This window comes from Phascolarctos cinereus, unplaced genomic scaffold, assembly GCF_003287225.1.
Source record: "Phascolarctos cinereus isolate Bilbo 61053 unplaced genomic scaffold, phaCin_HiC Scaffold_726;HRSCAF=1367, whole genome shotgun sequence".
Taxonomy (NCBI): Eukaryota; Metazoa; Chordata; class Mammalia; order Diprotodontia; family Phascolarctidae; genus Phascolarctos; species Phascolarctos cinereus.
The window spans coordinates 59,927,213-59,943,076 of record NW_027556098.1 but is presented as its reverse complement, the minus strand read 5'-3'; the positions used below and the strand labels follow the sequence as shown (position 1 = coordinate 59,943,076).

The 15,864-nt window shown below is 36.0% G+C and overlaps 1 protein-coding gene across 11 annotated transcripts in view; it reads right to left on the bottom strand.

Moving 5' to 3' along the window:
- The window catches only part of CASK (calcium/calmodulin dependent serine protein kinase), a 379,925-nt gene that overhangs the window by 285,907 nt on the left and 78,154 nt on the right, over positions 1-15,864 (bottom strand). For 6 of the 11 annotated variants that reach the window (XM_020967086.2, XM_020967089.2, XM_020967091.2 and 3 more), the window contains exon 2: positions 2,262-2,374. In XM_020967086.2, the coding sequence (XP_020822745.1) occupies positions 2,262-2,374 (113 nt within the window). Of the gene's footprint in view, positions 1-2,243; positions 2,375-15,864 lie in introns of all 11 variants that reach the window. The other 5 variants (XM_020967084.2, XM_020967088.2, XM_020967093.2 and 2 more) reach the window with 1 other exon arrangement.

Genomic DNA, 15,864 nt, shown 5'->3' with positions numbered 1-15,864 from the left:
CTCAGCTTGGTCCTCAAGAAAAACTGAAAAATGTAGCTCTTTCCATTCATGGCAAAGATGGAGGACTTTTTGGTGTAGTATATACTGCATATATAAATAACTGAGGAAACCCCACAATTCTTACACACATACTATCAGATGTAGTCAATCTGTTGATCGGTTTTACCAAATTTTTTTTTCATTTAAAAAAAGCAATTGGTTTAAAGAGAGGTTTCCTATGGAAAAGAAAATATGTAGGATACATTCAGAAACTAATGTAAAGTGGAAACAACAGGAATCAACTTTAATTTAAAAATAACTGCAAGGGCAGCTAGGTGGAACAGTGAATAGAGCACTGGCCCTGGAGTCAGAAGGACCCGAGTTCAAATCCAGTCTCAGACACATAACACTCACTAGCTGTGGGACTCCGGAGAAGTCACTTAACCCCAATTGTCAAAAAAAAAAAAAAAGGAAATGCAGATGTTCTTCTTGGTTATAAAATGCTATGTAACTGTAAAATACTTTTTAGTTACACTATTTAGCTATCAATCAATAAATAAACATTTACTAATATACACTGTGCTAAGCACTAGGAATACAAAAAAGGGCAAAAAATAGTCCCTGCCCTCAAGGAGTCTAATGGGAGAGATGACATGCAAATGATAATATACAAAGCAAGCTATAATACAAGATAAAAAAAAAGAAATAATTAATAGAAGGAAAGCGCTGGAATTAGAAGGGGTTAGGGAAGGCTTCCTATAGAAGGTGGAATTTTAGTTGGGATTTAAAGGAAGCCACAGAGGTCAGGAGTCCGAGTGGAGGAGGTAGAGTGTTCCAGGAATGCAGGACAGACAGAAAAGGCGTGGAGCCAAGAGATGGAGTGCTTGTTCATAGAACAGCCAAGAGACCAGTGTCACTGTTATCAAAGAGTACACGTTGAACACTAAGGCATAAGACTGGAAAGGTAGGAGAGGGACTGGGCTGCAAAGGACTTTGAATGCTAAAGACCATTTTGTATTTAACTTGGAGACAATTTATCATCATCATCATCATCAACTTAATTACTATCTCTTATGAGAAGAAGGGAGAAATATGACCTGAAAGCAGTTTGAGAAAGGAGAGTCAGTATGCAACTGGCCATTTTTATCTAGTATTTATAATATGGGAAACCTTTATATTCAAATGAGCCTCCAATAGCAAACTTATACTGTGGATTTCAATAGGTATAAAAATCTACATTTACTACACAGGATGATAGTTTTAAAGATTAAAGAATTACTAAGAACAAAGTCAGCAAACAACTTTTAAGGGTGGCAGTTTGTAAGAATCTTTTTGCATAATCAAAGATGGAACATCTCAGTGCCAGAGGCATTTTAAGGTGAGGACAATGAAAAGAGAGATTCTGGGCTAGATTATCTAATAGGCCTATGACTACTGGCTTTTGTTTTCCACATTATGGCCAACTATCTTACTAATTTTCTTGGAAATTACAATCTGCTCTGTCTCAGGTTTGCTAATCTAAGTTACACACTGGAGTAATCTTTGGACTAAAAAGGAAAGGACTGAGAAATGATGCCACCTTTTACCTGAGACTGTTAATTTTTCCAATACTGAAGACATATTTAAATTGGCCAAGCATAAAATATCAGTCAATGCCACCTCTAACATATGCATAACTTTATAAAATCAGTATTGAATTTACTTTTAATAAATTATAAAGGATTCACTAAAAATGTACAGAGAGTTAAAAAAGGTTTGTGCATGGAGCAAACAGCCTGAGTTGTTAACTCTTGTTTACCAATTACCTGAAACCTAAGTTTTATGTCCTGCAAGTTCTACCACTGAAGTTCTCACTTATCTCATTTCCCTCAGCCTGCTGAACCATAAAGTCCATAATCTGAAGGGGGAACATCATATATTTGAGTTTCCTTTAAGTCTACAATTATATCATCTCCTCCTATATGTCTTCTCCTCACCTTCATCCACAAGTACTATTACTTAAAAGAGGCCAGAAAATACACCTATAGACTTCTTTTTCTTCCTATTCAGTGATATTGAATGCATTAATAAATTTTCAGAAAGCCCTCATAAACTTATTATGACTATCTTTCAAATGTTAATTCCTAAAAAATCATGTCAACAGGAATAGCTTTCTTCTCCTTTTTCTCTACACCTCTCTCCCTGCTCCCCAACCCCCCAGATGAAGAAACTAGTTGGCAAATGGATATTGGAGATGGAGTAAAGTGAGACATCAAATAACTTACTTGAAATCCATCTCTTACCTTCTGTACTTAGCCCTGGACTTGATGTGAACTTGGCTACATCAACAATTTTTACTGCAAATTGTTGCCCAGTTTCTCTGTTGATACATCGCCGCACAACACTGAAGGGGCCCCTATAAAAAGAAAAAGAGAAATCACATTTTCATGTATTGAATTTCCTCAACTCATGCAATCCCTTAAGTATCCTGCTACTGTTTCATAATGTTCTAATCTAATGGACACAACTAAAGTAATGTTATTTCAGGGGTTCTTTGGGAAGCCTCCAAAGGTAAATATTTTCATCATAAAAACCCAAACAACTATTTTGAAAGCAATTTTGCATCTCTCATGCTTTAGGTGAATACTTCACAAATAAATATATTAATCCACAAATTTAGAATACAAACAACTAAATTTGCATCAAAAGTAATTTTTTCTAAATCCTAAATAACTTTGCAAAAGCAATCTTGATACCATTGTACACACACTACACAGAACAACAATATTTTCTTAGAAAGAAATAAGTAAAACTCATAATTTTGTACACGGCCTAATGGGCTAAAATACTGTGATTATTTTGAAAGTATTCCTTCCTACAGACGGTAGACTAAAGGCAGAGATTTACCTAACCTCTCCCAAATTCCCCTCCAAATAGCTTTAAAAGCATACCTCAAAATAAATTCTGAAAAAAACAAAAACAAAAAAACAAACAAATTCTGGAGTGGGAGAAGCAACAAAAGGAAAGGGTGAAATAATTTTCCAATCCAAGACAAATTAGAAGGTTGGCAGTGAAAGGTCTGTCTCACTGTGGTGAGACTGGAACACAGCTCAGCACAGGCCATGCCCACGAAAGCCAGTAGCAGGCCTCAGAGGCTACTGAATCAGTTGCAGTGGCTTCCAGAGTTCAGCTCACAGCTGGTAAGAAGGCTGGGCAACTGGTCAGAAGGAGATTACAGAGGGCCTTTTCCTGGCATAGTGCAAGGCTCTGTTGCATTGTCCATACGCTGTTCCGGATCTTGGTCCCAGGGCAAAGAGGACCGCTAACACATTAGAGGGTGAAGCCTCCGAGAGTGAGGACCCTGGTCATAATTCTAGGGAAGAAAAGAATGCTTGCGATCTCTCACAGACCAGAGCAGGCCAGGAGAGCAGTGACTACATCTTCCTTCAGATCATACCACCTCGGAAGAACTGAAAAGTTAAAGACCCCCAGAACTAGCTCTGAAAACAATTGCACATAACCTGAGGCTTGTGACAGTGCCCATTCCACCCCCAGGAGCAGATATAACATGAAGTTAAAAGTGAAGAAACAGGCTGAAAGATGTGCAAACAACAAAAACCACACCTGACCATATAAAGTTACTATGGTGACAAAGAAGGTCAAAACACAAACTCAGAAAACAAACTCAAAACAGCTACATGCAAAGCCTCAAAGAAAAATGTGTCTTGGTCTCAAGCCCAACAAGAATTCTTGGAAGACCTCAAAAAGCAATTTCAAAATCAAGTAAGAAAGGTAGAGGAAAAACTGGAAAAAGAAATGACAGTGATGCAAGAAACTCATGAAAAAAAAGAGTCAACAGCTTGGTAAAGGTGATACCAAAAAAATACTGAAGAAAATAACACGTTAAAAAAACAGAATAGGTCAAATGGTAAAAGAAGTACAAAAATCGAATGAAGAGAAAAACTCCTTAAAAAGCAGAACTGACCAAATAGAAAAGGAGGTACAAAAGCTCACTGAAGAAAATCACTCCTTAAAAATTAGAATTGGGCAAGTAGAAGCTGACTCCGTGAGACAACATAAAACAAAACAAAATCAAAAGAATGAAAAAACAGAAGAAAATGTGAGATATCTCACTGGAAAAACAAGTGGCTTGGAAAATAGAATCAAGAGAGATCAAGTAATGATTACTGGACTACCTGAAAGCCATAATCAAAAAAAAGAGCCTAGACATCATCTTTCAAGAAATTATCAAGGAAACCATCCCTGATATTGTAGAACCAGAGAGTAAAATAGAAATTGAAAGAAACCACTGATCACCTCCTGAAAGAGATCCAAAAATGAAAATTCCCAGCAATATTATAGCCAAATTCCAGAGCTCCCAGGTCAATGGAGAAAATATTGCAAGCAGTCAGAAATAAGCAATTCAAATATTGTGGAACCATAGCCAGGGTAACACAAGAATGAGCAGTTTCTACATTAAAGGATCAGAGGGCTTGGAAAATGATATTCTGGAGGATTACAGCCAAGAATCACCTACCCAGCAAAACGAAGTACAATATTCCAGGGGGGAAAAAATGGAAATTTAACAAAAGAGAGGAGCTTCAAATAACCCTGATGAAAAGACCAGAGCCAAACAGAAAAACTGACTTTCCAACATAAGACTCAACAGAGGCATAAAAAGGTAAACAAGTAAGAGAAGTCATCAGGGATTCATTAAGATTAACTGTTACATTCCTACATGGGAAGATTAATTTGAATGTTATGGAGATATCCATATTTGTGTGCTTCTGATTATAGATTTGAATTCCAGTACAAAATTCTAGTAGGGAATTTGAAGCTTAGTAAGAAACTGATTAAGTAGTAAGAATAGTTACTTTTTATCCAGAACAACAGTTTTTCATTTTCTTGGCTCTTTTAATTTTCCTAATGGGGTAAACAGAAATTACCTTTTGATTAGCTAAAGTAATAGAGGCTAGGTGGTTTTTTTTTTCATTTTCCAATTTTGTTCAAGAAAAGTAATTAAACAAAACACCTACGAGGATGGACAGGGTGAAAGGAGAGAAAGTAGGATAAACAGGGAAAAACAGAATGGAGGGAAAGAGTAATCATAACTGTGAAAAAAAATGTTTACAGGAAGTTTCTCTGATAAAGGCCTCATTTCTCAAATACATAGATAACCGCATGAAATTTATAAGAATGTAAGTCATTTCCCAATTGAAAATGGTCAAAGAATATGAACAGGCAGTTTTCCAACAAAGTAATCATATCTATCTGTAGTCACATGAAAAAATGCTTCAAAACTACTGATTAGAGGAATGCAAATTAAAACAACTCTGAGATAGTACTTCACACCTGTCAGATTGGCTAATATGAAAAGATAAGTAACAGAAAAGGAAAATTATAAATGTTGGACAGGATGTAGGAAAATTGAGACACTAAAGCACTGTTGGTGGAGTTGTGAACTGATCCAATCATTCTGGAGAGCAATTTGGAGCTATGCCCAAAGGGCTATCAAACTGTGTATATACCCTTTGACTCAGCAATGCAACTATTACGTTTGTATCTCAAAGAGATAAAAGAAAAAGGAAGAGAACTTACATGTACAAAAATATTTATAGCAGCAGTTTTTGTGGTGGTGAATAACTGGAAATGGAGAGGATGTCCATCAATCGGCGAATGGATAAACAAGTTATGGTATATGATTATGATGGAATACTACCATGCTATTGGAAATGATGAGCAGGATACTTTCAGAAAAACCATCATGAACTAATGTAAAGTGAAATGAGCAGAACCAGAAGAACTGTACACATTAACTGCAACATTTGTATGATGACCAACTGTGAATGACTTAGCTATTCTCACCAGTATAATGATCCAAGATAATTCCAAAAAAAATTATGATGAAAAACACTATCTACCACCAGAGAAAGAACTGATGGAGTCTGAATGAAGATTTTTATTTTACTTCTTTTTTTTTCCCCTAGGGAGATGGGGGTGTTCGTGTTTTCTTTAACAAATGACTAATACGGAAATATGTCTGCATGACTTATATCAAATTACTTTACCTTCTCAATGAGGGGGGATGGGAGGAAGATAATTTGGAACTCAAAAATTTTTTTTAAATGTTTAAAATTATTTTTATATTTAATTGGGAAATAAAAAAAATACAAGAAAAAATATTTCTTCTTGGACAATTTCAAGGAACTATAACCAAATTATAAACCAGAAATGAAATATTATTAAGTATCTTGAAAAATATACATATAGTCAAACCTAGAAGCTATCTGGAGAAATACCAGTCTAAAATGATGATTCATGCACAATGGTTGAGAAATTCTCTGTAATCAGGGAATGCAGAAGTCTAATAATGAACTCTAGTAGGGGATTTTGGACAGTTCAGGAGAGCAAATTCTACAAGACCAAAAATGACCAAGAAGGGTTAAATTGGGTGGGGCAATGAAAAAAGAATTTTTTTACTTCATGCCTCAGCCTCTGTAATTGTTTTTCCTCATATGGGGAAGAGAAGGAAAAGTAAATGGGATAGCATTTTAAAGGTTAATACACAACTTTAGGTCAAGCAAATGAGTATTTATTAAGTATAATCATCTCCTATATGCTAGACATGATCAATGAGAATGTACTCAGGAATTAATAATGCTACTTAGTTGGCAATATTCATTCATCTAACAACCATTTATTAAGCATTAATAATTTATAAAGCACTGTGCTAGGTGCTGAGGGAAAGAGAAATAAAGAAGAATGTACTGAAAGTAGAATATACAAAAGAATGAAGATAGGTGTGTCACCTCAAAGAAAACCTTTCATATAAATTCATTTAATCATATGTTTAATTATTAATAAATTGCTAAATAAACAATTGATACTAATTATTTAATAATTTAACAGTAATTCACACTAACAGTGTTCTGCCATATTATTTAAGTAGCAAGGGAAAACTAAACTCTCTTTTGTTTCCATTGTAAGTGGAGGAGAGGGGCTCTGCTCGGTAGAGTGGTGGAGAAAGGAGTACATGGCACACCTACCCTCCAAAGAATACTTCAGGAAGCCCCATGTAATTTGAATAACCCCATTCAGCTAACCCAGAGGGAATCTGGGTTGAGAGACTGAGGCTGAGGGACAACTAGAGAAGTGTGATAGTTCTAATATCTACTAGCATATCCCCATAATTCTTGTTATGCCCGCCAACCTTTCCTTACCTACCTTCTGCTAGAGTTATTAGTTTTTCCTAAAAGGAGACAGTCTTGGGACCTGACTAGTCCCTGTTTCTAGAAGGTGGCTTATTTCTCCCCACCTCCAACATATGGCAGGTCCCTTTGCCTTAACCCCTACAACAAGGTTGTATGTAGTTAAAAACAGAGCCACTATTCAAATCCAGTTTTTCTTATGCCAAATCTGGTGCTCTTTCTGTGGTGCCATGCTGCATCAATAGTAATCTTGCTTACAAAACCTAAATCTTTGGAACATAAAGGTCAAATCCTATCAACATAACCTTAGATGGAGTATCCACTAAAATTCTACTTCATTAGCTAGTACTCTAAAAATGGATTTTCTACAAAGAGTACATGAACATAATCTTCAGGGGGGAAAATAGCCTTCTATGCCCCCAGAAACTGTAATATTACTGTGCTTAGCTAAAGGCACATTTAATTTAAAAGGAGCTCTCCAGTCTCTGTTTCTTTAATGAAGAGTAAAGTATGCCTTACTCATTTTAGAAGCCTCATTGAGCATCGCTGTATTACCCTAGTACCATAATGAAAGTCTATCGTTATAGCAAGTGTAGCAAAGGAATTACTGTAGTCCAAAGGCAGCAGTTGGGTGGTGCAGTGGATACAGTGCTCCCCCTAGAGTCAAGAAGATTCAAATTCTGCCTCACACTCGAATAGTTGTGTAACCTGGGCAAGTAAATTATCTTGTCAGCCACAGTATGTGGATAACAGCACCTGCCTCCCATGGCTGTTGTGAGGATAAAATGAGAAAACATTTGTAAAGTTCTCTGCAAACTTTAAAGGAGACAGAGCTAGAGAGAGACTTATCTCATATATGTGCATATGTATATAAATATGTGTACATATATATATGTGTGTATACATATATATCACATAATATAATAAGCTAAACTAAAATTTTGGTGTTGTGTAAAGAAGACAAATCTAGTATTCACTTGAGAAACTGGCTCAAAGTCCTCATTCCACCATGAAAGTAGCTATATGATCCAGAGCAAGGTATTTATTTCACCTTTCCAAAGCTCAATATCCTCAACTGTAAGTGAGGAACTAGAACTAGATGAACTCTGAAGTCTCTTCCAGATCTCCTTTCTATGGTTTGATACAATACAGTGCACAATTACATAATTATGCATCATTGATTGAATGATCATTGATAATCATAATTTTTATTAAAAAAATTTTAAGTTGAGCATGAACCACCTAAGATGGCTGCCTCAACTGAGACAAATCAGCCTTCCCACACTTACTCCAGCAAAAAAAATAAGACAATTTTTTTTTGCACTAGGCTGAATAATAATAATAAATCCAATGAGAGACTCTACTATGCCAAAACAAAAAAACCAGAACTACACACAAAAAAAATCGGGCCCACAATGCTGTTAATGAACCCAATGCCAGCACTGGCAAATAGGTCGATAGCTTTACTGTATAACTAGTGACACACCAGAGACACACGTAGCCTGAAGGTCTCTGTGTTCTTAAGTGGTGAGAAGGCCCCAGGCTTCCCAAATATGGGAACGTAGAAGCTACTAGGAGCTGCAAAGATCAGTGCAGGTACGGCAGCATTTGGATGCAGACATCTCAGGACCCAAGTGCCTAACCCAAGGGGGTGAAGGTCGTGGCAAGACTTTAGGACAAGACCAAACAACACTTATGACACTATCCAAAAGCACAGTAAGGGGCAGAACCTGGCCCAGGTACAAGTGCCCACTCAGGTAGTAAGGCTGGAGAGATGATAAACCAAAGAAAAAATCCAACCACTCTAAAGAATTATTGTAGATCCGGAGATGCCCAAAAATGCACCTCAATAGAAAGTAACACCATAACAAATGCAAGTAGAGACCTGAAAGAAAAAAATGTATTTTATACAAGAACTATATGAATACCTTGAAGAAATAAAGCAACAAAAATAAACAAATAAAAGTAGTAGAGGAAAGAACGTGATGACTAAACATCTTAGAACACAGAAAGGGATCGATACTACCAAGTTACAGACTCCCTGAAAAGCAGAACAGAGCAAGCACGAGTCAATGACTCTACAAGACAGCAAAATAGAATAAAATATAAGGTAAGTGATACTGAAAACAACTGACCTAGAAAACAGGTCAAGGAGGAAGAATTTAAGAATTACTGGACTCTCAGGAAAAAAAAATTTTAATAAAAAATCTGGACACTATATTTCAAGAAATCATGCCTACTTCTACTGCACTAAAGGGCAAAGTAAAAACACAAAGAATATGCCAGTCAGTTACTTCAACAACAAAAGTTCCAGAAATGTAATAGACAAAATTCAGAACTTTCATATCAAAGAAAAAATACTACAAGCATGCAGAAAGAAGCTACTTCAAGTTCTGAGGAATAACAGTCAAAAATCACACAAGACCTAGCAGTTTCTATTATACATGAGAAGGTAGCTTGGAATATAATATTCCAAAAAGCAAAATACATAGATTCACAACCCAAATAACTTACCCAGCAAAGCTGAGCAGAATTCTACAGTGGGGAGAAAATGACCTTTAATTAGAAGAGCTTTAAAGCATTTCTAGTGAAAGAATAAGAGCCAAGTACAAATTCTGAGAAGTAAACACAAAAATAGTCAAAGGAAACATAGAAAACTAAGTTAATTTAAGCAATAGGAAGGGTCTGTTTGATGATAGAGAATGTAGTATTCTAAGAAGGGGAGAATGAAGTATCTGTTCAAAACTTTACTATCTTCAAGGTGTATTGAGAAATAAGAAAATTGGAAAACCTGGAGGACAGATTGGTTGTGATCTGAAGATGAAAGAGAAGGGAAAATAAACAGAAAATACTAATACAGAAAAAGGAAAGAGCTTATAATTATTTCTTATAATTGGGGTGTGTGAGAAGACCTATATATGAACATAGAGGAAAGAGGGAGGAGAAAGGACATCAGATGAATTTCACTCTTATCTGAATTAGACAAAGAAAGATTGAATGCACACACATGCACATAGACACACACACACACACACACACACACACAGAGTCTACTAAAACTCAAAAAGAAAATAAGTGAGGACAGAGAGAAGGCAACTAGAGGCGAAGTGGAGAATGGCAACATATTGAGAGCAAATATTATTAGGAAGGGAAAAAGTCAAAAGCAAAATAAATTTTTTGATCTTGAAGGTGGGATTAAAGGGGGGGAAATTGGAATCTAGGGTAATGTCCATCAAGTGGGGAATGGCTGAACAAACTGTGGTATATGAATTTTTTTATTATTACATCATAAGAAAAGATAAAAGTGATAATTACAGAAGATCCTGTAAAGTAGGAACTGACACAAAATGAAGTGAGTAAAACCAGGACAAGTTGAATAATGACAACATTGTGAAGAAAAACAATTCTGAAATAATTAAGAACTCTGATCAAAGCAATAGCTAAACATGTCTTCAGAATCCCTAGGATAAAGCATTACCTACCTTATAACATAAAGTGATAAACTAAAGGTGCAAAAAGGACAAAAATGTTTCTCTTTGACAGTCTTATTACAGAAAGGTTTTTTCCCATTTTAAACTGGAATTATAATAATAGCTAGCATATATATAGCACTTGAAGTTTGCAAAGTGCTTTGCAAATATTATCTCCTTTAATCCGCACAATACAATTAGGGATCATTATTATTTCCATTTTGAGGAAGAAAAAGAGAAGGAGGATGAGGAGCAGGAGGAGACTGGCAAAACTAGAAGAAAAGGAAAAATCTTGGCACAGTTATGGGAAAACTGCCACATTAATCCATTGTTGGTAAAGATGTGAATTGTTATAGCCACTCTGAAAAACAATTTAGAACTATGTCCAAAAAGTTACCAAACTGTGTATACACTCTGACTCTGAGATACCACCACTAGACCCTAAAGACAGTAAAGAAAGAAGAAAAAGTCTCATATGTACAAATATATTTATGGTGGCAAAGAACTGGAAACCAAGAGAGTACTCATCATCTAGGGAAATAATTAAACAATTATATTACATAAATTAATTGAATGATATAAATACAAAATGCTATTATGCTGCAAAAAAAAATTACAAAGAAGAACATTTCAGAAAAACCTGGAAAGACTTGTATAAACTGATGCTGAGTAAACTGAGTCAAATCAGGAGAATTATTTATACTATACTTAGACTACATTTATAACAACTTAACTACAACAGACAGGTCAATACAATGATCAGTAATGATTTCAAAGGACTAATGATGAAGAATGCTACCTACCTCCTGACAGAGAGGAGATGATGGACTAAATATGCAAAACAAAACATATATTTTTGGACATGGCCAGTAAGGGAATTGGTTTTGCTTAGCTATACATATATCACAAGTTTTTTTTTTCACCCCAATGGGGAGAAGTGGCAGAGAGAGAAAATAAAAGATAATAAAAATTTAATTCAAACAGAAAAAATATTGGGTAAAATCTATGATAGAATTCTGTTCTTCAAAAAAGGAAATGGCATGAAATGGATGTTCAGTTCCATATATAATCCTCTTTTTTGTACTCTGTTGTATATCTGGAAATATTCTTTTTTTTAAAGTTCAGAATTTTAAAAATCGTTTTTAAATGTGGACAACACCGTGACATAAAATAACATTGCTTTCACAAAAAAATGAGTTCAAAATCGCACCATTTTTACTAAACAGCACTGTTCCCAACAACATAATCCACTACAAGTTCAAAGATTACCTCTCCTCAAAAATTCAAACTTATTTCATACAACTTTTCAGAAATACAGCTGTTGCATAAATCAAATTACATTACAGGCATTTTAGAAAACACAATTACTGGATTAAGGTTTCTACTACAGCATATCACAACTGTGGTTGGCAAAAATATTATTGTTTCGAAGTCAACAATTCATAGAAGAAGACAGAAAATGTTAGTCTCATCAACTTCATTTTATTTTATTTTTGCTAGGCAAAGGGACTAAGTGACTTGCCCAGGGTCACACAGCTAGTAAAGTGTCAAGTGTCTGAGACCGGATTTTAACTCAGGTCCTCCTGACTCCAGGGCCTGTGCTCTATCCTCCGTACCACCTACCTGCCCCAACCTCATTTTCTATATAAGGAACCTGATGTTAAATGGTTTGCTAAAGTCACACACTGCTAGTTGGTACTAGAAATGAAAGAACTAAAACTCAGGTTTCCTGGACCTCTAACTCTTGACTTTACATCAGTGAATCTTATTTGAATATATAAGGCATCCCTGTTATAATATTCATAAATCACATGGAACATAAAACACAAAGATCAAAAAACACAAGGAATTATTATGTATTCATTAGGTATAATCATGTTAGATATTTCCGAAGTAGATTCACACTTCTGATTGACAAAGGGAGAGGAGTAGATAGATGCTTAAACAGTTGGCTGAATGCTGTGTAACATTCATTAAAATTTCCTTCTTTTAAACTGTGGTCCATGCTACCAAAAACCAGAATCTGGTTTCTCCTCAAAGATCTATAAATGGAGGCAAATGCAAATTTCCATTTTTGAAGAGAAAAAAATCCTATCATGAATAGATATGCTCATTCCTTATGATTTTTATAGACTTTTCCTACTCCAACTATAGTTCTATAAAAGGCTGAAAATGGTACAAAATTACAGTTTTGCAATTAAATATATTTTTTCCAAATATCAAATTGTGCTTTGTTTCTGAATTAAGTAGGTTCCCTCAATACAAGTTAAAGTGAATACATATTTTTTAGAATATTAAATTGTAGCATTCTTTCATACTGTCACATGAATACCCAAAGGGAATAGTCATTGAGTCAATAAACAAGTACCAAGCACTATGCTAAGTGATGGGAATACAAAGAAAGGTAAAAGTGCCCCTACTCCCAAAGAGATCACAGTCTAATGGGGAAGACAACGGGCAAAGAGCTATGAAAAAACTATATACAAAATAAATAGGAAATAATCAAAAGAAGAAAAGCACTAAGACTAAGGAGATCTGGAAGGATTCTTGTAGAAGGTAAGACTAACTGAGCCTTAAAGGAAGTGAGAGATGTCAGGAGGCAACATTTCAAGCATAGTGGACAGCCAGTGAAAATGCAGAGTAGGAGATAGACACCTTGTCTGAGAAAAGCAACGAAGCCAGTGTTACTGGATTGCAGAGAACATATGTGAGTGGAATGTAAAGTGTAAGAATATTGGAAGGTTGAGGGGGAGTGGTTATGAAGGCCTCTGAATGCCAAAGAGAAAACTTTTATTTTTAATTTTGGAAGTGACAGAGAGACAATGGAGTTTAATGAAGCAGAGCATGACATGGGCAATCCTGCACTCAAGAAAGACGACTTCAATAGCTGAGTGGTAGATGGAATGCTGTGAGGAAAACTTGGGGCAAGAAGACAAACTAACAAGCTACTGCAATGTTCCAGGAGTAAAGTGACATGGGTCTATACCAAGGTGTTGGCAATGTCAGAGGAGAAAAGGGGATGTATGATAAATGTGTCATGGACGTAGAATCAATAGAATGTGGCAACAGATTGGATATGGGAGGTGAGAGAGAGTGAGGAGTGGAGGGTGACTGCTAGGCTGCAAACCTAGGTGACTAGGACGAAGGTAGTATCCTGGACATATTTAGAAGGGGAACAGTTCAGAAGGAGAGATAACAAGTTCGGTTTTGGATATGCTAAGCTTAAGATGTCATAGGAAGCTTGTAGGTCACATGAAATAACAAGATGGCAGAAAGACATTTTTCTGAAAATCCCACATCTCAAACCTCTCCAAAACAGAAATTATGCACCAAATAAAGCAACTCGAGCTGTTTACACCGTCTAGAACACAGAATCCAAAATAAGATTGAAAAAAAAAAACCCAAAACACCAAACAACCCAAAACCCAAGAAATGGTGCTCATTGACCTCAAGTTCATTCAACACCCCTACCCCATCTCCCATGCCACCAGTAACAAGGCTTTTCTGGCAGACCCAAGGATGTTACAACACAGGTTTACATCAAAACCCACCTCCTACACCCAGTCCCAGTAGGAACCTGCCTTCAGGCTGCAGAAGTTTGCTCAGGCCTCAATAAATAGCTTGGCCACATTCTTTGAAGAACAAAAAACTTGTAGGAAAACAAGCTCTGAACTGCTGGTAATTGAGAAACAGAAGGAATGGAGAAGATCACCAGGATAAGAACCATGAATGTGGAGAGCTGTGTTTGCAGCACTCCTGCAACTCAAACCTGAGGGAAAGAATACAGTGTGACAGTTCTCCTCCACCCCAATTTTTTTTAAGCATTTTTATTTGGAGTTTTGAGTTCCAAATTCTATCCCTCTTTCCCCTCCCTACTCCCTGAGACACTAAGCAATCAGATATAGGTCATACATGTGCAATGATGAAAAACATTCCCATATTAGTCATTTTGTACAAGATGATTCGAATAAAAGGAAAAAAATGAAAAAGTGAAAAACAATGCTTCAGTCTGTATTTAATCAATATCAGTTCTTTCTCTGGAGGTGAATAGTATGCTTCATCATCAATCCTTTGGGATTGTCTTGAATCACTGTATTGCTGAGAATAGTTAAATCATTCACAGTTCTTCATCAAAAAATACTGCTGCTACTGTGTACAACTTTCTCCTCACTTCACTTTGTATCAGTTTATGTAAGTCTTTCCAGTTTTTTTTCTGAAATCATCCTGCTTGTTTTCTTATAGCATAATAATATTCCATTACAATTATATATTACAGCTTGTTCAGCCATTCCCAATTAATGGGTATCCCCTCAATTTCCAATTCTTGGCCACCACAAAAAAGAGCTATTTGTACAAATAGGTTCTTTTTCCCTTTTTTGCATGTCTTTGGGATATAGACCTAGCAATAGTATTGCTGGATCAAAAGGTATATACAGAGTTTTACAGTCCTTTGGGCATAGTTCCAAATTGTTCTCCAGAATGATTGGAACAGTTTACAACACCCATAATGAAGTAGTATCCTAGTTTTGCCACATCACCTCCAACATCCAGTATTTTCCTTTTATGTCATATTAGCCACTCTGGTAAGTGTGAGCAGGCACCTCACAGCTGTTTTCATTTGCATTTCTCTGATCAACAGTGATTTAGATGGGCAGCTAGGTGGCGCAGTGGATAGAGCACCGCCCCTCGAGTCAGGAGAACCTGAGTTCAGATCCGTCCTCAGACACTTAACACTTACTAGCTGTGTGACCCTGGACAAGTCACTTGACGCCACTGCCTATCCAAAAAAAAAAGTGACAGCATTTTTTCATATGACTATAGGTAGCTTTGATTTCTTTGTCTAAAAACTGCGTGTTCATATCCTTTGACCATTTATTAATTGAGGAATGACCTGTATTTTCAAAAATCTGACTCAGCTCTCTATATTAATTTGAGAACTTTATCAGAAATATTTGTTGCAAAATGTCCCTCCAGTTTTCTGCTTTCCTTATAATTTTGGTTGCATTGGTTTTACTTGTGCAAAAACCTTGTAATTTTACATAATCAAAATTATTTGTTTTACATTTTGTAATGCTCTCTGTTCCTTCTTTGGTCCTGCTAACGACAGTTCTGACCACCAAAAAGTGAACTGGGGCAGAAACACTCAAAAAGTCAGTTGGGACAATTGTTTCACTTAGGTGAAGTTGAATTGTCCAGTTTGGGAGAAAGCTGAGACACTTTTGGGATCC